A 22310-nucleotide genomic window follows, 5' to 3' on the forward strand; every position below is an offset into this window, starting at 1 on the left:
TAAGATGCTCCGATAGAGGGAGAGTATTAAGATGCTCCGATAGAGGGAGACTATTAAGATGCTCCGATACAGGGAGAGTATTAAGATGCTCCGATACAGGGAGAGTATTAAGATGCTCCAATACAGGGAGAGTATTAAGATGCTCCGATACAGGGAGAGTATTAAGATGCTCCAATACAGGGAGAGTATTAAGATGCTCCGATACAGGGAGAGTATTAAGATACTCCGATACAGGGAGAGTATTAAGATACTCCGATACAGGGAGAGTATTAAGATGCTCCAATACAGGGAGAGTATTAAGATGCTCCAATACATGCAGAGTATTAAGATACTCCGATACAGGGAGAGTATTAAGATGCTCCGATACAGGGAGAGTATTAAGATACTCCAATACAGGGAGAGTATTAAGATACTCCGATACAGGGAGAGTATTAAGATGCTCCGATACAGGGAGAGTATTAAGATGCTCCAATACAGGGAGAGTATTAAGATACTCCGATACAGGGAGAGTATTAAGATGCTCCGATACAGGGAGAGTATTAAGATGCTCCAATACAGGGAGAGTATTAAGATACTCCGATACAGGGAGAGTATTAAGATGCTCCGATAGAGGGAGAGTATTAAGATACCCCGATACAGGGAGAGTATTATCATGCTCCGATAGAGGGAGAGTATTAAGATACTCCGATACAGGGATTGTATTAGGATGCTCCGATGCAGTGTATGTGTGTTTAAGAGGATGTTAAGATCTCTCAGTCTAACAAGTGCAACATGTTCCCTTTTCCCCCGCACGGTCCTCCCGCCCCAGTTGGTTGCGAGGATTAATGAAAAACACAAACTGCTCCATCACTGGATACTTTCAAGAAAGTTTATTCAACAACAGATCATCATTATTTGTCAGTTTTTGTGTTAAGGGTCCGAGAGGCTATTTAGTGTAAACTGTACTGAAGGGGGCCGTTCTACCCACTCTGTCGTGAAAGGCCGAGCCTCAGCCTGCTGTGCTCGGAGCGCATCGCCTAGAAATGTGTCTCGGGGTGGTGACGCCTATCGGGCGGTGTTGGGTGGGGTCGGACGCTCGTTCTACACAGCGCCTGGTAGTCAGTTCCTGAGACGGTAACGGATACGATACCGTCCGCTTGACACCACTGCCCCTGACGAGTTTCTAGCCCCCGATCTCGCCTTGCCCCCAAATCATCAGGCTGGGTAACAGAAGCAGCAAAGACACCAAGCTCCACCGTTTGAACCTGCCCCCCGATCCCAGTCCCACCCAGAGCAGGTCCGTCAGGGATAAAGAAAATCGCCAGCAATCCTTCATCGTCGCTGGGTCAAAATCCCGGAACTCCCTCCCTCAGAGCGCCATGGGAGCACCTTCATCACACGGACTGCAAGGAGGCGGCTCACCGCCACCTTCTCAATGGCAATTAGGGACGGCCAATGCCCACATCCTGTTAATGGGTGAAAAAAATTAAACCATTTCCAGCAGTTTGTTTCCCGATTGCTCACCGCTGTTTCACTGTGTGTGGTTCACCGGGATAGGAAGTGGAAGAGACACAGAGAACGTGAGAGAGAGAGACACACAGGCTGTGTGTGAGAAAAAGAGACAGAGAGTCAGCTGCTACTGAAACTAAGTACTCCTACTCAGCCGGACCCTGACCAGTCCCAGACCAACACTGCCGTCCAAACACCAATCCGAGTGAACCAAATCATTAAACAAAGCAAAGAAACCTACCTGGAACATTGGAACAAAATAACCAAAAGCCAAAGCAGATTAGAATGTTACCGGGCCCTAAAAAGAGAATATAAACTGGCAGACTATCTCTCGACCATCAGAGACACAAAACAGAGACAGACCCTCACCAGGTACAGACTAAGCGACCACCAACTGGCAATTGAAAAAGGAAGATACAAGAAATCCTGGCAGCCTAGAGAGAATAGAATATGTGATCAATGTCTGGTCGGCGAGGTTGAGACAGAGATGCACTTCCTCCTAAAATGCGAAAAATTCAACACATCAAGAAACATATTATTTGACAAGCTCAGCCAAACAACCCCAGATTTCAAGGAATTGGATGACCTGTCAAAATTAAGATTAGTCCTGGGAGAAGGAGACAGACCATACCTTGGTGCCAAATATGTAACAACATGTCACAACCTGAGGACTGTTTAAAATTAATACTGAATATACCCACTGATGTACAAAGACTGTTTAAATTAATATTGTTTAAAGTAATATTGTATGTACCCAACGAAGGTCAAAATTGTTTGACACCTACAGAATGTTGGAAAACTGTACTTTTTGTTATGTAAGCTTTGGCAATATGGTTCCCTGTAAACTTTCATGTCAATAAAGCATTTGAATTGGAATTGGAAAATTGGATAGAGAGACAGAGAGAGAGAGAGACAGACACACACACAGGCTATGTGTGAGAAAAAGGGACTGAGAGAGACAGCGATAACAAGACAGAGAGAGAGAGAGAGACATACATACACACAGGCTGTGTGTGAGAAAAAGAGGCTGAGAGAGACAGAGAGAGAGACAGACATACACACAGGCTATGTGAGAAAGAGAGACAGAGAGACAGCGATAACAAGACAGAGAGAGACAGACATACACACAGGCTGTGTGTGAGAAAGAGAGACTGAGAGAGACAGAGAGCGAGAGAGAGAGCGAGAGCGAGAGCGAGAGCGAGAGAGAGATACACACAGGCTGTGTGTGAGAAAGAGAGACTGAGAGAGACAGAGAGAGAGAGAGAGACAGAGAGAGACAGAGAGACGGACGATGGGGCTCTAGTCTCTGGAGTGGGGGTTCGAACCCATGACCTTCTGACTCAGAAGTGACAAAAGGGATGGGGAGACGGAGATATTAGAATATGGGGCGCATGGTCACCCACGAAGAGGGAGTGAGGTTAATGGGCGAGGAGGACAAATAGCAAAGGGAGGGAGCGGAGTAGGGGAATGGGATTGGAGTCGATGGGGGCAGGGGAAGAGCGGGCAGCACAGGCCCGATGGGTCGGACGGTCTCCTCCTGTGCGAAGACCTCTGCCGCTGACGCTCCACCAGCTCAGATTCCTAGACGTGGCCAACGGCAGATGACAGCAAACTACTTCCTCCTCCCTCCCCCACCTTCCACCTTCTCCAGCGCAAAGGACCCCAAAACGGACTCGCCGTACACCTTCGAGAGGGAACCGGACCGGTTCAGGACTCAGGGCAGAGAGCGCATCGTACGGGAGGTCAGTGTCTCCGGTTCGTGTGATCTCGGATCGCAGTGTATGGGAGGTTAAGTGCCTATATATTTAACATTCGATCCATGTGGATCTCAGATAGCAGGTCGCATTGCATAGTAGATTAAGTGTCTTTGGTCGGTATCATATCAGATAGTAGATCGCAGCATATAGAAAGTTTAGTGCCTCGAGCGAGAACACTCGATCCGTGTGACTTCCTGGGCTGGGGTCGATCACCTGAGGGTTGTTGGGAGAGGATTTTGCCCAGTTTATTGGCCCGGGGGACGATTCTCTCCCTGGGTTTTTGTTTGGCAGTTCTCCCAGATGATTGCAGAGAAGGGGATGTCAAGTGGGGTGCGAAAGGCCAGCACGAGCGTGCGGGGCGAGAGGGAGGAGGCTTTGAGGTGGTCTTTCCCCGGCAGCCTCCTAGTCGTAGTCGTAGAGCTTCCTGTGGTTGACCTTCCGCTCCATCGCCGCCACCTGCCGCTCGAGGCTGCTGACCGTGGCCTCCAGCCGCTGTTCCCGCCTGTCCCCGCCCAGGGACGGGAGCCCCAGCCGGCCCAGCAGGAGGTAGAGAGCCACCAGGCCCAGGAGCAGGGCGTTCCTCCTCCTCTCGTCCTCGCAGGTGGCCAGGACGTAGGTGCAGCCCAGGAGGAAGAGGCCCAGCTTGGCCAGCCAGAGGAGCCGGCCGACTAGGGCGGCCAGCAGCTGAAGGGCGGCCGAGAGGACCAGGTAGAGCACCAGGGCCGCCAGCGCCCATCTCAGGGCCGTCGCCAGGCCCTCGCCGTCTGTCCCCAGCTCGCCACCTAGAATGGGAGGAAACACAAGAAGGCAGTGACATGCCAATGGGAGAAAGGACTCGCGTCTCTCGCGCGCCTTCCACCGCCTCAGGACGTCCCCCAGAGCCCCTCACGGCCAACGATGCCAGTTCTTTTGCTAACGTGCGGTCGCTGCCCTAATGCAGGGAAAGGTGGCAGCCCGGATTGGTGCACAGCTAGATCCCACAAACCGCAACGGCCGATCGAGCGCACGGCGCGGAATCAGGCCGTTCGGCCCACCTACTCTGTGCTGGTATTTACACGCCGTGTGAGTCTCCTCCTGTTCCGCCTGCCTCAGCTCAGCCTCTCGGCATTCCCTTTCTATCCCCTTTTCCCTCATGTACTCGTCTAATTCCCTTTGGAAGGCATCTAAGCTATTCGCCTCAACCACTCCCTGTGGCAGCGAGTTCCACTTTCGAACCGCTCTCCGGGTGAAGAAATTTCTCCTGATTTCCCGATTGGATTTATTAGTAACTATCTTGTATTTATGGCCCTCTTAGTTTTGGATTCGCCCACATTCTCTCCACATCTACCCTGTCCAACCTAGTCATAATTTTAAAGACTTCTATCAGGTCTTCTCTTTGCTAAAGAGGAAAAAGCCCAACCTGTTCAACCTTTCCCATCCTTGTAAATCATTTTCGCACTTTCTTGTGTGCTTCTCTGTCCATTTTATAATGTGGAGACCAGACCTATGCACAGTACTCCAAGTGCAGCCTGACCAGGGCCCAATACACATTTAACAGAACTTCATTACTTTTGAATTCTATACCCCGGGAAGTAAGTCCCAGTGCCTTGTTAGCATTTTTAATTGCTTTGCTGCCCTGCGATGCTGCTTTTATTGATTTGTTCACCTGTATCCCTTTGTTCTTCTACCTCATTCAGTTTCTTAATATCTACGGTGTGGGTGATGTTTCTATTTTTCCTACCAAAGTGTATCACTTTACATTTATTCAATTGCACTGTCGGAGGGGCAGTACTGAGAAAGCGCTGCACTTTCGGAGGGGCAGTACTGAGGTAGCGCAGCACTGTCAGAGGGGCAGTACTGAGGGAGCGTCGTACTGTCGGAGGGGCAGTACCGAGGGAGTACTGCACTGTCGGAGGGACAGTACTGAGGGAGCGCTGCACTGTCAGAGGGGCAGTACTGAGGGAGTGCTGCGCTGTCGGAGGGGCAGTACTGAGGGAGCGCCGCACCGTCGGAGGGGAAGTACTGAGGGAGCGCCGCACTGTCGGAGGGGCAGTACTGAGGGAGCGTCACACTGTTGGAGGGGCAGTACTGAGGGAGCGCTGCACAGTCGGGGGGCAGTACTGAGGGAGCACTGCACTGTCGGAGGAACAGTACTGAGGGAGCGCTGCACTGTCGGAGGGGCAGTACTGAGGGAGCGCTGCACTGTCGGAGGAGCAGTACTGAGGGAGCGCTGCACTGTCGGAGGGGCAGTACTGAGGGAGTGCCGCACTGTCGGAGCAGTACTGAGGGAGCGCTGCACTGTCGGAGGAGCAGTACTGAGGGAGTGCCGCACTGTCGGAGGGGCAGTACTGAGGGAGCACTGCACTGTCGGAGGGGCAGTACTGAGGGAGCGCTGCACTGTCGGAGGAGCAGTACTGAGGGAGTGCCGCACTGTCGGAGGGGCAGTACTGAGGGAGCACTGCACTGTCGGAGGGGCAGTACTGAGGGAGTGCTGCACTGTCAGAGGGGCAGTACTGAGGGAGCGTGGCACTGTCGGAGGGGCAGTACTGAGGGAGCGCTGCACCGTTGGAGGAGCCATCTTTCGGATGAGACGTTAAACCGAGGCCCCCGTCTGCCCCTCAGGTGAAACAATAGATCCTGCGGCCACTATTGGAAGAAGAGCAAAGCGGGGAAGAGTTCTCCCCGGTGTCCTGGGCCGAACATTTATCCCTCAACCAACACCTATCTCGTGATTGCTGTTCGTGGGAGCTTGCTGTGCGCAAATTGGGCTGTCTCGTTTCCCTTTATTACAACAGTGACCACACTTCAAAAGTACATCACTGGCTGTGAAGTAGCACAGGAACACCCTGCGGTCGTGCAATATAAATACAAGACTTTCTTTAGCTCTTAACTTGAGGCCACCCGGGATCTGCATCAACCACTCCCAGTTCAGCTACAGCACAGGATGGACGCAGAGTGAAGCTCCCTCTACTCTGTCGAGCCAACACACGCCAGCTGCGGCCTCGGAAGGGCACGCTGCCCACTGCACTAGTGTGACACTGCGAGGGCGTCTACCAACACAGGCCGTCCACAACCGGGGTCCAGAAACTCGTTGTAAGCTCGCATTCAGTCCCAACAACAACTGCCATTCATACAGCGCCTTTAATGTAGTAAAACGTCCCAAGGCGCTCCACAGGAGCGTAAATCAGACAAACAGCGACTCCGAGCCACACGAGGAGATACTGGGACAGGCGACCAAAAGCTTGGTCAAAGAGGTAGGTTTTAAGGAGCGTCTTAAAGGAGGCGAGAGAGGTTTAGGGAGGGAATTCCAGAGCTCAGGGGCCCAGGCAGCTGATGGCACAGCCGCCAATGGTGGAGTGATGGAATTCGGGCGTGGGGGGGGGGGGGGGCGTGGGGAGATAGAGTCACAGAGTCATAGAAGCACAGAAGGAGGCCATTCGGCCCATCGAGTCCGTGCCGGCTCTCTGTAGAGCAATCCAGTCAGTCCCATTCCGCCGCTCTATCCCCGTAGCCCTGCAAGTTTATTTCCCTCAAGTGCCTATCCAGTCTCCCCTTGAAAACATCGAGTGTCTCCGCTTCCACCACTTCCGTCGGCAGCGAGTTCCAGCTCCTCACCACTCGCTGCGTAAACAAGTTTTTCCTCACGTCCCCCCCTGTATCTCTTGCCCAAAACCTTAAATCTGTGTCCCCTAGTCCTTGTACCATCAACTAGTGGGAACAGCCTTTCCCCGTCTAGCCTGTCCAAACCCATCATAATCTTGTACACCTCTATCAAATCACCCCTCAACATCCTTTGCTCTAATGAAAACAAATCCAGCTTCTCCAATCTGTCCTTGTAGCTAAGATCCCCCATCCCCGGGACCATTCTGGTAAATCTCCTCTGCACCCTCTCAAGGGCCTTCACATCCTTCCTAAAGTATGGTGACCAGAACTGGACGCAATACTCCAGAATGTGGTCATAAATGGAGGAGCGCAGAGTTAGAGTCATAGATAGAGTCCGGATCGCAACTAATCCCGTTCACCCATCACACCTCCCTGATCGCTGACCAACACTGGCTCCCCGGCCGGCAAAGCCTCCACTTTAAATTCTCATCCTGGCGTTCAAATCCCACCATGGCCTCACCCCTCCCTATCACTGCAACCTCCTCCAGCCCCAACAACCCTCCCTATCTCTATAACCTCCTCCAGCCCCAACAACCCTCCCTATCTCTGTAACCTCCTCCAGCCCCAACAACCCTCCCTATCTCTGTAACCTCCTCCAGCCCCTACAACCGTCCCTATCTCTGTAACCTCCTCCAGCCCTACAACTCTCCCTATCTCTGTAACCTCCTCCAGCCCCTACAACCCTCCCTATCTCTGTAAACTCCTCCAGCCCCTACAACCCTCCCTATCTCTGTAACCTCCTCCAGCCCTACAACCCTCCCTATCTCTGTAACCACCTCCAGCCCCAACAACCGTCCCTATCTCTGTAACCTCCTCCAGCCCTACAACCCTCCCTATCTCTGTAACCACCTCCAGCCCCAACAACCGTCCCTATCTCTGTAACCTCCTCCAGCCCCTACAACCCTCCCTATCTCTGTAAACTCCTCCAGCCCCTACAACCGTCCCCATCTCTGTAACCTCCTCCAGCCCCAACAACCGTCCCCATCTCTGTAACCTCCTCCAGCCCTACAACTCTCCCTATCTCTGTAAACTCCTCCAGCCCCTACAACCCTCCCTATCTCTGTAACCTGCTCCAGCCCCTACAACCCTCCCTATCTCTGTAGCCTCCTACAGCCCTACAACCCTCCCTATCTCTGTAACCTCCTGCAGCCCCTACAACCCTCCCTATCTCTGTAACCTCCTCCAGCCCTACAATCCTCCCTATCTCTGTAACCTCCTCCAGCCCTATAACCCTCCCTATCTCTGTAACCTCCTGCAGCCCCTACAACCCTCCCTATCTCTGTAACCTCCTCCAGCCCCTACAACCCTCCCTATCTCTGTAACCTCCTCCAGCCCTACAACCCTCACTATCTCTAACCTCCTCCAACCCTACAAATCTCTGTAACCTCCTCCAGCCCCTACAACCCTCCCGATCTCTGTAACCTCCTCCAGCCCCTACAACCGTCCCTATCTCTGTAACCTCCTCCAGCCCTACAACCCTCCCCATCTCTGTAACCTCCTCCAGCCCCTACAACCCTCCCTATCTCTGTAACCTCCTCCAGCCCCACAACCCTCCCTATCTCTGTAACCTCCTCCAGCCCTACAACCCTCGCTATCTCTGTAACCTCCTCCATCTCCTACAACCCTCCGAGATCTCTGGGCTCCACCAATTCTGGCCTCTTGCACATCCACAATTTCAGTACCTCCACCATTGGTGGCCGTGCCTTCAGCTGCCTAGGTATTCCCTCCCTAAACCTCTCCGCCTCGCTACCTGTCATAGAATCATAGAAAGTTACAGCACGGCAGGAGGCCATTCAGCCCATCGTGTCCGCGCCGGCCAACAAAGAGCTATCCAGCCTAATCCCACTTCCCAGCTCTTGGTCCGTAGCCCTGCAGGTTCGAGCATCCCAAGGGCACATCCAAGTACTTTTTAAATGTGGTTAGGGTTCCTGCCTCTACCACCCTTTCAGGCAGTGAGTTCCAGACCCCCACAACCCTCTAGGTGAAGAAATTTCCCCTCAAATCCCCTCTAAACCTTCCACCAATTACTTTAAATCTGTGCCCCCTGGTTTTTGACCCCTCTGCTAAGGGAAATAGGTCCTTTCTATCAACTTTATCTAGGCCCCTCATAATTCTATACACCTCAATAAGGTCTCCCCTCAGCCTCCTCTGTTCCAAGGAAAACAGGCCCAGCCTATCCAGTCTTTCCTCAGAGCTAAGATTCTCGACTCCCAGCAACATCCTTGTAAATCTCCTCTGTACCCTCTCAGTGCAATCACATCCTTCCTGTAATGTGGTGACCAGAACTGCACGCAGTGCTCTAGCTGAGGCCTAACTAGTGTTTTATACAGTTGAAGTATAACCCCCCTGCTCTTTTATTCTATACCACTATTATGTCCGTGTATAATTGAGACACGGACAGCAGGAGTTGATCATAACAAGTCTTTACTGAATGGAGACAATCGGAAACTGAAACTACAGAAGGCTGCTAGCGCCTTTTATACAGGGGCAGTCACTGCCGGTACTGCAGTCTGAGACCAGTTATTCCCTTAAAGGTACATACACAACAATTCCTCCCCTTTTAGATAAACAGTACATAACATTCATTTAACAACTAAATGATAACTAATTACAATCACAATTACGGTTGCTAGATACATTGGTTGAGTTTAAGCAATTATAAGTTCAGTCTTTGAGGAGGCTTCCTGATTCTGTCTGGATAACGCCTCTTTGGGGTATCAGGTTCTTCTGGCAAGGTTGAGTCGGGATCAATGTCGTTGTTTGGTCCATCTGCTTTCAATATCACCGATTCTGCGGTAGATGCAATTGGTACGTCGGTTTCATCGCCAGGTGTATCAGATCGTGGTGTGGAGTTGACGTTTTCCAGTGACTCTAGAATCTGGTCAGCATGGCGTCTTACAATGTGCTCTCCAACGTCCACGGTATACATGAGAGGTCCTTGCCGTGTACAAATCGTTCCTGGCTGCCATTTCTCTGTGCGGTAGTCCCGGGCCAACACTGGTTGACCTATCTTAAAACTCCTGGTCGGTCTTTCATTCATATTCTGAAACTGCCTGTTCTCCACATCTCTTCTGATGTTCGGCTTAACCAGATCCAAGCGGCATCGTAGTCTTCGATTGAAGAACATCATGGCAGGAGTTTGGTTGGTAACCGCATGTGTCGCATTCCGGTAGGCAAACAAAAAGTTGTCCACCTTGTGTTGTAGGGGTATATCTTCATTACACATTGCCTTGATAGCCTTCTTGAATGTTTGAACAAACCTCTCGGCCAATCCATTAGTGGCTGGATGATATGGGGCGGATGTGTAATGCTTAACACCATTGTTCTTTAAGAACCTCCGGAACTCTTCAGACACAAACTGTGGTCCATTGTCAGAGCAAATCTGTTCAGGCAGCCCATTCCTGGCGAATATGGTTCGTAAGACTGTGATAGTTTTTTCTGTGGTGGTTGAGGACATTTTTATTACCTCTGGCCACTTTGAATGTGCATCCACCGCAATTAAAAACATCGAGTCCATAAAGGGACCAGCAAAATCAATGTGCACCCTTTGCCATGGAGATGAGGGCCAGTCCCATGGATGTAGAGGAGCTTGTGGTGGGGCGTTTTGGACCTTCTGGCATCCTGTACAGCTCTTGGTCATCTCTTCGATTTCTCTATCGATTCCCGGCCACCACACAAACGCTCTGGCTAAGTTCTTCATTTTTACCCCACCCAGATGACCCTCATGAAGCTCATTGAGCATTCTATCCGTCAACTTAGGTGGAATTACTACTCTGGATCCACACATCAAGGTTCCTCTGCACACTGACAGCTGTTCTCTTCTTGGCGAGAATGCTGGCAGCAGTGGTTCGCCATGTGCTGGCCATCCCTTCACCGTTAAATCATAGACCCCGGATAGTGTCGGGTCATTCCGTGTTTCCTTTTCTATGCTTGCATTCGTCACAGGGAGACATTCGACTATGGTCGAGTGGAATATCTCCATTGGATCCACTGCAAGTTCTTCTTCCACCGTTAGCAACGGTAGGTGCGACAATCCATCAGCATTCCCATGCTGTTTAGTTCCTTTGTACTCGATGTCATATTGGTGTGCCCCTAGGAAAAGGGACCACCTCTGTAGCCGTTGTGCTGTCATTATCGGTACGCCCTTCTGAGGGTTGAAAATGGAGACAAGAGGTTGATGATCAGTTAGTAGAGTAAATGTTTGACCGTGCAGGTAGTGATTGAACTTCTTCACCCCCCACACTAGGCTGAGGGCCTCTCGGTCAATCTGGGCGTAGTTACGCTCGGCCGAAGTTAACGAACGTGACGCAAAAGCTATCGGCCTCTCTAACCCATCAAGGAATTTATGTGACAGTACCGCCCCAATGCCGTAGGGAGACGCATCACACGCCAGTCTTATCGGTAGTGATGGGTTGTAGTGAGCCAATACTTCTCTTGAAGTGATTAGGTCCTTACTCTTCTGAAAGGCCCGCTTACAGTCATTGCTCCATTGCCATGCTACTCCCGTTCGTAGTAGGGTGTTCAGTGGGTGCAGAATTGTGGACAAATTCGGTAAAAACTTATGGTAGTAATTCACCAATCCGAGGAATGACCTCAGTTGCGACACATTTTCAGGCGCTGGGGCCTTAACTACTGCTTCAATTTTGTCAGGGGACTTATGTAACCCGTCTTCATCAATCACGTGGCCACAATACGATATCTGTTTCTTAAAAAACTCGCACTTGGGGCGGTTGGCTCGTAGCCCATGTTCACGTAGTCTAGTGAGCACCTGTTCTAGGTTGTTAAGGTGTTCACTGTCATCTTCACCTGTCACTAGGATGTCGTCTAAGTAACACTGAGTCTACGGAATCCCTTGCAGGACTTGTTCCATCGCTCTTTGCCATATCGCCGGAGCTGATGCTACTCCGAATACCAGTCGATTATACTGGTAAAGACCTTTGTGTTTATCGTGAGATACTTCCTAGAGGATTCTTCAACCTCCATCTGCAAATATGCTTGTGCTAGGTCAATTTTTGTAAAACGCTTCCCTCCAGATAGTGAGGCGAAGATATCTTCTATCCTTGGAAGAGGATATTGTACTGTGTAAAGGACTGGGTTCACCGTCACCTTGAAGTCCCCACAGATGCGAACCTTCCTTGGCTCCTCAGACTTATTGTTTAACGTTTTCTTCATGACAGGAACGATGGGTGTCACCCACTCGCTCCAGTCTACCTTAGATAACACGCCTGCATTCTCCAGATCTGCCTCGACGGCTGGGCGAATTGCATATGGTACCGGTCCTGCTTTGAAAAACTTGGGAATTGCATTCTCCTCTATTTTTATCGAGGCGGTTACGCCTTTAAGAGTGCCCAGTTCTTGTTGAAATACCTCTTTGGCATCAGCTAAGATTGTTGACAATCGTCCAGGAGTGACGTCGTCATCCTTTTTACTAGCCACCATCAGTGCCTGAATGGAGTGCCAGTCTAAACTTATCTTTCTGATCCATTCACGTCCCAATAACGGTGGTCCACCATCTTGCAGAATGTAGAGATACAATTTCCGTATTTTCTTGCCGTTGTATTCGACAGGCACCCTTATTTTTCCTCTGGGGTATACTTTTTGCCCTGTATACGTCCTCAAGACAATGGATGTGTCTCTCAAGGGTATGTGTGAGAATAGCCGCTCGTAGTCTCGTCGATTCATGACGGTTAGAGCTGATCCTGCATCCAATTCCATTTTGACTTGGGACCCTGCTATCGTGAGGGTGACCCAAATGGTTCGGTGATCCTCTTTTGCGATTACGTTGTGAAGTTTGAGACAGCTTAGTCTCTTGTTCCCGGATTCACTATCGCTCATCTGGTCTTCGGAACTACCGTCCGTCATCTTTTGTACTTTCCTGTACGGTTCCTTAGTAGCCTTTTTGTTGTCGTTGGTCTTCTTCCCAGACCTGCAAACTCGTGCAATGTGTCCCATCTTTCCACATTGCCTGCATATTTTGTCCTTGGACCAGCAGTCCTTCTGGTCATGGTTAGTTCTGCCGCAGCGATAACATTTTCCAAATCCCCGTGTCATTTCATGGGTGCCGTATTCCCGTGGCTTTTGTTGTATTTCCGCAGCTCCCCTTGGCTGCTGCTTCGTACGATACTGCCACGCTGAAAGCCTTATCTAGCGTCAGCTCTTTCTCTGAGAGTAACCTCTTCTGGGTTCCTTCACTCATGAGTCCACAGACAAATTTGTCCCGTAAGGTATCTGCCAGTCCTGCTCCGAACTGGCAGTGCTTTGATAGCTTGCGTAGTTCCGTAAGGTACTCAGCATTGCTCTCATCTTTATGCTGAGTTCTCCTGTGGAATTTAAATCTTTCTGCTATCAGCAGCGGTGCAGGGTTTAGGTGTTCCTGTAGGATAGCAACAATTTCGTTCAAACTCTTAGCCTTCGGTTTGGCTAGAGCAATCAGGTCCCGCAATAGGCTGTACGTTCATGCGCCCATTAAGTTTAGCAGTACCGATGCCTTTTTCTCATCGGCTATTTCATTTGCCTCGCAATATACCTCGACTCTTTCCACATACGTGGTCCAGTCCTCTATTGCATTATCAAAGGCAGTGATACAGCCAGTCTTCGGCATCTTGGAAATCTAAAATGGCGCCTCCCGCGCTTTGCCTTCTTCCCCGATTTAACAAAATGGCGCTTCCCGCGCTTTGCCTTCTTCCCCGCTGGATTAAGATGGCGCTCCCGCGCTTTGCCTTCTTCCCCGCTGTTGCTAGCGCTGCTTTCCGCGGTTTCCGTTGCAACCTGCAGCTCCTCGCGGCTTATATATATTTCCTTTGTTATCTTATTATTTTCCCGTCGTGGAACAACCCTGTGGGACTCTTGCCTCCCTCTTCTCGGGTCTGTACGCAGCCCGGCTTCGTAGCACCGGCCGCGCCCTGTGTGCTCCACCCTCTCTCTCTCTCTCTCTCTCCTCTTCCCGACAATGCTGCTCGGCCCCGTTGCAAGCCACCCGCTCGAGCTCTAGACCGCCGCAGCCCAGGAAGGATCAGTGTACTACCTGCCACCAGCCCGATTAGCTGAAGCACCGTCGACAGGAACCAAGCCCCGCTCTCGACAGCCTCTCCTGCAATCTTCAACTCCGCTGACTCAGGGGCGGATGCTCACGGTCGACGCCCGTTTCTACTGCTTCTTTCTTCCTTCTGGCCTCGACCTCTGCTCACTTCGCTTCAGGAATGGATCCCAGGAGGTAAGTAAGTTTGTATCTGCTCGTCGCCACTATTATGTCCGTGTATAATTGAGACACGGACAGCAGGAGTTGATCATAACAAGTCTTTACTGAATGGAGACAATCGGAAACTGGAACTACAGAAGGCTGCTAGTGCCTTTTATACAGGGGTGGTCACTGCCGGTACTGCAGTCTGAGACCAGTTATTCCCTTAAAGGTACATACACAACAACCACGGCTAATAAAGGCAAGCATTCCGCATGCCTTCTTAACCACCTTATCTACCTGGCCTGCTACCTTCAGGGATCTGTGGACATGCACTCCAAGGTCCCTTTGTTCCTCTACACTACTCAGTGTCCTACCATTTAATGTGTATTCCCTTGCCTTGTTAGCCCTCCCCAAATGCATTACCTCACACTTCTCTGGATTGAATTCCATTTGCCACTGTTCTGCCCACCTGACCAATTTATTGATATCTTCCTGCAGTCTGCAGCTTTCTTCTTCAGTATCAACTACACAGCCGATTTTAGTATCGTCTGCAAACTTCTTAATCATACCCCCTATATTCAAGTCTAGATCATTGATATATATACCACAAAAACCTGTCTCTCGTCCTTTAAGGCACTCCTTAAAAGCACCCGACCCAAATATAGAAACATCAAAGATAGGAGCAGGAGTAGGCCATTCGGCCCCTCGAGCCTGCTCCGCCATTCAATGAGATCATGGCTGATCATCCAAATTCAGTACCCTGTCCCTGCCTTCTCCCCATATCCCTTGATCCCTTTAGCCGTAAGAAATATATCCAACTCCTTCTTGAATATATTTAATGAATTGGCCTCAACTGCCTTCTGTGGTAGAGAATTCCACAGGTTCACCACTCTCTGGGTGAAGAAATTCCTCCTCATCTCTGTCCTAAATGGCTTACCCCTTATCCTTAGACGGTGACCCCTGGTTCTGGACTCCCCGACCATCGGGAACATCCTTCCTGCATCTAGTCCGTCTAGTCCTGTTAGAATTTTATAAATTTCAATGAGAACCCCTCTCATTCTTCTAAACTCTAGCGAATATAAACCTAATCGACCCAATCTCTCCTCATACATCATTCCTGTCATCCCAGGTATCAGCCTGGTGAATCTTCGCTGCACTCCTTCCATGGCAAGAACATCCTTCCTCAGATAAGGCGACCAAAACTGCACACAATACTCAAGGTGTGGTCTCACCAAGGCCCTGTACAACTGCAGCAAGACATCCTTGCTCCTGTACTCGAATCCTCTTGCTATGAAGGCCAACATACCATTTGCCTTCTTAACCGCCTGCTGCACCTGCATGCTTACCTTCAGCGACTGGTGTGGCTCGGTGTCAAATGTCGTGAAGCGCCTTGGGACGTTTTACTACGTTAAAGGCGCTATATAGATACAATTTGTCGTTGTTGTTGGTGTCCAAGCTTACGATCCAAACCCAAGTGCGAGTACTTGTCAGCACTGATCAGAGGTGCTATAATTGGGGGCCGCCTGCGCCTGCTCCAGCCCGTAGCCCAGTCAGACGGTGGAGCAACAGCGCCACACTGGTGGCCAGGGAGCAGTACTGCAGCAGCAGGGAGTGGGAATGGGGGGAGGAAAACCCCCTTAGAACTCCCGCCGCTCCCGAAGATGCCATCTCTGGCTGGGCGTTCACGAGCGCCAGCGAGGGCTCCCGGGGGCTATTTGACTGTAGGGGGCTTCGCAGCCCGGTCCAATCCTGCCCCGGGACTTTACAGACGAGAGTCGGGCCCAAGCGGGAGGAGGAGGAGAGAGATTAGGGGAGCTCGCCACAAGTGTTGGGTGAAAGGATCATCGGAACAGGAGGAGGCCATTCAGCCCCTTCGAGCCTGTTCCGCCATTCAATGAGATTGTGGCCCTAAACTCTGGAATTCCCTCCCCAAACCTCCCCGCCTCTCTCCCCTCCTTTAAGATGCTCCTTCAAACCTACCTCTTTCACCAAGCTTTTGGTCACCTGCCCTAATATCTCCTCGTGTGGCTCGGTGTCAAATTTCAGCCCTGGCTCAGGAGACAGTGGTAGCAGCCGTCCATCCCCTGTTCTATCAGACACCCATGAATAATTAGCCACCTTTCCCCTCCCCACACCCCACTAACGTCCCTCCCAGTCTATCCCTCAGAAAGCGCTGTACGACAGGCTGATATTTAGTAGACGAGAATCATATCTGTATAACTTCAAGTGTCGCCATTGACCAAATATTACTCCTGGGTAACGAGGAAACTAAAACTTGTTCAAAATGCAGCTGCAAAGACAATCAAAAGCAGTTTTGACTAAGTTTTGATAAACAGCCACAGGCTGCAAGTGAAGGTTAAATCATTAAATAATGCTGCATAGAACTTAGAATTTGCTTAGCAAAACTAGTTGCAATGGTATTTTAAAAATAATTGGTAGAGGGACATAAAATGAGAGAGATCATGGAGGTAAGGTATCTATCTGGGTGATTAAAGTGAGATAGTCTGGATACCTCAAAACTAGTGAAACAGCGCTGATATGGGCCCTTGGTATAAAGGCCTTGTACCAGGGAGGCTATGAAATGAAAGAGATAAAGTAAATTCCAATGGGGTGAAAAACTATAAACAAGATAACACTGAACATGACAAAGTTGGTGGAAAAATACTGCAAAAGCGGGATGCTACCTTAGTCTGAGTGACAATGGTATTTTGACCATTAGAACCAATTATAAAAGGTGATTTTGTTAAAGACCATATATGGACACTGGCCAAACCAACTGTTGATAAGAAAAGGGTTAAAACCTTGATACTCAAAGAACAACTTTACACAGACTTACTGCGAGAACAAAGGAACAGACTTAAGACGACGTCATCTGTGTCCGAGAGGTTCCAGAGACCAAAGGCTGTGAGCTACTCGTTAAAACTATCGCCTAATATTAAGTATATTACGCTGTATGCTTAATAAATTTTGATCAATTGCTCAAACATACTGGCTGCTGCCTATTGGTGTCTTGTCCAAGAACTCAGAGATCGTTAAGATCTTACAGCGCTTACCTTTAATCCCTAAAGCATCCAGTAAATCCCGGCATGATTCGGTGAAACGGCCGGCGATCGCCGAGGTTCTGTCGATCACGACTTTCCCGTAGCGTAACAGGGCCTACGGTTCGAAACATAAAACGGGAATGGTAAGAAGGCAAATAGTATGTTGGCCTTCGTAGCAAGAGGGTTCGAGTACAGGAACAAGGATGTCTTGCTGCAGTTGTACAGGGCCTTGGTGAGACCACACCTTGAGTATTGTGTGCAGTTTTGGTCGCCTTATCTGAGAAAGGATGTTCTTGCCATGGAGGGAGTGCAGCGAAGATTCACCAGGCTGATACCTGGGATGGCAGGAATGACGTATGAGGAGAGATTGGGTCGATTGGGCTTATATTCGCTAGAGTTTAGAAGAATGAGAGGGGATCTCATTGAAACTTATAAAATTCTGACAGGACTGGACAGACTAGATGCAGGAAGGATGTTTCCGATGGCGGGGGAGTCCAGAACCAGGGGTCACAGTCTAAGGATAAGGGGTAGGCCATTTAGGACAGAGATGAGGAGGAATTTCTTCACCCAGAGTGGTGAACCTGTGGAATTCTCTACCACACAGGGCAGTTGAAGCCAATTCATGAAACATATTCAAGAAGGATTTAGATATATTTCTTAAGGCTAAAGGGATCAAGGGTTACGGAGAGAAAGCAGGGACCGGGTACTGAATTTGGATGATCAGCCATGATCTCATTGAATGGCGGAGCAGGCTCGAGGGGCCGAATGGCCTACTCCTGCTCCTATCTTCTATGTTTCGATGTCACATCCGGCGGTTGCACAGGATCGCAAGTGACGGCAGAAAACCCGAGGAGGAGAAATCGTACAATCCGAGAGGCCGTGGGAGAGCGAAGTACAGGGTCGTACATCGCAAGGTTACAGATTCAGGGACAAGAAAGCTAACAGGTGCCCAGGGAGAGACCTACCTTGGTAGGTTGAGGAGCTTTGGAGTGGCGGGAGGGAGGGTTTGAGTGACAGGCCTGGGCTACATCAGGGGAAGGATATACTTGTATTGGAGGCAGTTCAGAGAAGGTTCACGAGGTTGATTCCCGAGGTGAAGGGGTTGACTTATGAAGAAAGGTTGAGCAGGTTGGGCCTATACTCATTGAAATTTAGAAGAATGAGGGGTGATCTTATTGAAACATAAGATTCTGAGGGGGATTGACAGGATGGATGCTGAGAGAATGTTTCCCCTCGTGGGGGAATCTAGAACTAAGGGGGCATAGTTTCAGAATAAGGGGTCACCAATTTAAGACAGAGATTAGGAGGAATTTCTTCTCTCAGAGGGTCGTGAATCTTTGGAATTCTTTACCCAGAGAGCTGTGGAGGCGGAGTCATTGAATACATTCAAGGCGGAGATTGACAGATTTTTGAGCTACAGGGGAGTCAATGGTTATGGGGAGCGGCGGGAGTGTGGAGTTGAGGCCAAGATCAGATCAGCCATGATCTCATTAAATGGCGGAGCAGGCTCGAGGGGCCGAATGGCCTACTCCTGCTCCTATTTCTTTCTTTAGTTCTCATCAGGGGAGGCACAGCCACTGCGGAGTCTCTTACTCCTGAGATGTGTGACTGCAGTCAGGCTGGTGAATGTCTCGTTTGGCTTTAAACTCTGTGTCACTGTCCGGGTCATGAATATTGTCGGTCGATGTCCATATCTCTGCGTCGCTTTCAGCTTTAAACTCGGGTTCACTGTCCCGGTAATGAAAGTGTGTGTGAGACAGAGACCCACTGGTGATGTCGTACTCTCTGTCTGACCCAGAGGGTGTGTGGGACGGTGCAGGAGAGGAGGTGGCGATTCCAGGAAGGGCCCGCTTGGGTCAAGCCCCGCGACAGATCGGTAAAAGAGCGCATTACAAGCCCATCGACGGGGGGGTGGGGGTGAAAGGTCACATTACAAGCCCATCAACAGGGGTAAAAGGTCACATTACAAGGCCATCAACAGGAGGGTGAAAGGTCACATTACGAGCCCCGCGACAGGACGGTACAAGATCGCATTACAAGCCCATCGACAGTGGGGGTGAAAGGTCACATTACAAGACCATTGACAGGTGGGTGAAAGGTCACATTACAAGCCCATCGATAGGAGGGTGAAAGGTCACATTACAAGCCCATTGACAGTGGGGGTGAAAGGTCACATTACAAGCCCATCGATAGGAGGGTGAAAGGTCACATTACAAGCCCATCGACACGTGGGTGAAAGGTCACATTACAAGCCCATCGACAGGGGTTGAAAGGTCACATTACAAGCCCATCGACAGTGGGGTTGAAAGGTCACATTACAAGCCCATCGACAGGTGGGTGAAAGGTCACATTACAAGCCCATCGACAGGAGGGTGAAAGGTCACATTACAAGTCCCGCGACAGGAGATTGAAAGGTCACATTACAAGCCCATCGACAGGTGGGCGACAACATGGCAGATGGAATATAATGTGGATAAATGTGAATTTATCCACTTTGGTAGAAAAAACAGAAAGGCAGAGTATTTCCTAAATGGTGAAAGATTGGGGAATGCAGATGCTCAAAGGGACCTGGGTGACCATGTACACGAGTCACTGAAAGTGAATGTGCAGGTGCAGCAAGCCATTAGGAAGGCAAATGGTATGCTGGCCTTCATTACAAGAGGATTTGAGTACAGGAGTAAAGAAGTCTTACCCCAATTATATAGGGCCTTGGTGAGACCACACCTGGAGTACTGTGTACAATTTTGGTCTCCTTACCCAAGGAAGGATATACTTGCCATAGAGGGAGTGCAACAAAGGTTCACGAGATTGATTCCTGGGATGGCGGGACTGTCGTATGAGAAGGAATTGAGTAAACTGGGCCTGTATTCGCTTGAAATCAGAAGAATGAGAGGGGATCTCATTGAAGCATTCAAAATTATTACAGGGCTTGATAGGGTGGATGCTGGGAGAATGTTTCCCTTGGCTGGGGAGTCTAGAACCGGGGGCCACAGCCTCAGGATAAAGGGTCGGCCATTCAGGACTGAGATGAGGAGAGATTTCTTCACCCAGAGGGTGGTGAACCTTTGGAATTCTCTACCCCAGAGGTCTGTGGAGGCTCAGTCATTGGGTATATTCAAAACAGAAGTCGATAGATTTCTGACTGGTAAGGGCATCAAGGGATATGGCGATAGAGCCGGTGAAGGGAGTTGAGGCAGAAGATCAGCCATGATCTCATTGAATGGCGGAGCAGGCTCGAAGGGCCGAATGGCCTACTCCTGCTCCTATTTGTTATGATCTTATGTTCTTCTGAGGTGGGTGAAAGGTCACATTACAAGCCCATCGACAGGAGGGTGAAAGGTCACATTACAAGCCCATCGACAGGGGGTGAAAGGTCACATTACAAGCCCATCGACAGGAGGGTGAAAGGTCACATTACAAGCCCATCGACAGGAGGGTGAAAGGTCACGTTACAAGCCCATCGACAGGAGGGTGAAAGATCACATTACAAGCCCATCGACAGGAGGGTGAAAGGTCACATTACAAGTGTTTTGGGCCTACCCTCCTGCCCCGAAGCCTCGGCCTTTCCTAACTACCCCTCCCCGGCCTTCACCTCTGCCGCCCCGTCCGGCAGCAACTCCTCCACCGCCGCCAAAGCCGCCCGGAAGATGTTAGGCCTTTTGGTCTTGCTGCTGCTCCAGCTGGTCTCGGAGTCCGTCTCCTCCGCCCCCGACTCCCGCACCACCAACACCAGCAGCAGCGGCCCGAGCGCCGCCATCTTCCCAACTCCCCACACTGACCGCTAGGCCGCAGCATTGCCTTGATGACGGCAGCCGTCAACTCGGCACTGGCACCTTTAAATAGCATCGGTCCTTAATACAACTGCGCATGCGCTGATGGTGGCACAGCGCGGCCGCCGCGGGGTTCTCCTGTTGGATACTCCGGGTTCGATTCCCGACCCCGCCACTCCTCCATTAAACCATCGGACAACAATAAACACATAAAGACTTACATTTAGACAGCGCCTTTCACCACCGCCCAAAGCGCTTCACAGACAATCAAGTACTTTTGTAAGTGGAGTCACTGTTGGAAGTGGAGTAATCCGAATGTAAAGAAAGAAGACTTGCATTTCTATAGCGCCTTTCACCACCACCGGACGTCTAGAGGCACTTTAAATCCAATGGAATAGCTTTCAACTGGATTCACTGTTGTAATATGTGAAAGAGCAGGAGTCGGCCATTTGGCCCCTCCAGGCTGCTCCGCTGTTCAATAAGATCATGGCTCATCTTCTCCCTCAGCTCCACTTTCCTGTATTATCCCCATAACCCTGGATTTCCTGAATGTCCAAAAATCTATCGCACTCTGTCTTGAATGTACATGACAACTGAACATCCACAGCGCTCTGGGGTAGGGAATTCCAAAGATTCACCACCCTCCGAGTGAGGAAATTTCTCCTCATCTCAGTCCTGAATGGCCGAGCCCTTATCCTGAGACTGTGACGTCCCGAAGCGCATCTCAGGAGCGTTATCAGGGAAAAAATTGGACCAAGCCACCTCAGGAGAAATAAGGGCAGATGACCAAAAGTTTTAAGCAGATCTCTGCGCTCCTCTAATCTTGCCCTCTTGAGCATCCCTGATTATAATCGCTCAATCTTTGGTAGCCATGCCTTCAGCTGCCTAGGATCTAAGCCTAGGTTACAGAGATAGGGAGGGTTGTAGGGGCTGGAGGAGGTTACAGAGATAGGGAGTGTTGTAGGGGCTGGAGTAGGTTACAGAGATAGGGAGGGTTGTAGGGGCTGGAGGACGTTACAGAGATAGGGAGGGTTGTAGGGGCTGGAGGCGGTTACAGAGACAGGGAGTGTTGTAGGGGCTGGAGTAGGTTACAGAGATAGGGAGGGTTGTAGGGGCTGGAGTAGGTTACAGAGATAGGGAGGGTTGTAGGGCTGGAGGAGGTTACAGAGACAGGGAGTGTTGTAGGGGCTGGAGGAGGTTACAGAGATAGGGAGTGTTGTAGGGGCTGGAGGAGGTTACAGAGATAGGGAGTGTTGTAGGGGCTGGAGGAGGTTACAGAGATAGGGAGTGTTGTAGGGGCTGGAGGAGGTTACAGAGACAGGGAGTGTTGTAGGGGCTGGAGTAGGTTACAGAGATAGGGAGGGTTGTAGGGGCTGGAGGAGGTTACAGAGACAGGGAGTGTTGTAGGGGCTGGAGGCGGCTACAGAGACAG

At 50.4% G+C, this 22310-nt stretch overlaps 1 protein-coding gene across 1 annotated transcript; it reads right to left on the minus strand.

Moving 5' to 3' along the window:
• Positions 1 to 846: 846 nt before the first annotated feature.
• LOC147092176 (voltage-gated monoatomic cation channel TMEM109-like) lies at positions 847 to 20902 on the minus strand. The gene is made up of 3 exons (XM_085975858.1): positions 20701 to 20902; positions 17121 to 17223; positions 847 to 4027 (listed from the first exon to the last, which is right to left on the minus strand). Exons 1-3 carry the CDS (start codon positions 20863 to 20865, stop codon positions 3648 to 3650), a joined length of 648 nt encoding a protein of 215 aa, XP_085831984.1. The 5' UTR covers positions 20866 to 20902; the 3' UTR covers positions 847 to 3647.
• Positions 20903 to 22310: the final 1408 nt, after the last annotated feature.

This window comes from Somniosus microcephalus, unplaced genomic scaffold (assembly GCF_052327205.1).
Source record: "Somniosus microcephalus isolate GS21.2 unplaced genomic scaffold, FLI_Smic_1.0 unresolved_chr2, whole genome shotgun sequence".
NCBI lineage: Eukaryota > Metazoa > Chordata > Chondrichthyes > Squaliformes > Somniosidae > Somniosus > Somniosus microcephalus.

Excerpts from the sequence above, each read along its gene's own strand:
- LOC147092176 (XM_085975858.1), bottom strand. The coding sequence starts at position 20,865 with ATGGCGGCGCTCGGGCCGCTGCTGCTGGTGTTGGTGGTGCGGGAGTCG. Across the intron at positions 17,224-20,700 it reads TGCCGGACGGGGCGGCAGAG|GCCCTGTTACGCTACGGGAA; the intron begins GTGAAGGCCGGG and ends TTCGAACCGTAG. Across the intron at positions 4,028-17,120 it reads GGATGCTTTAGGGATTAAAG|GTGGCGAGCTGGGGACAGAC; the intron begins GTAAGCGCTGTA and ends CTCCCATTCTAG.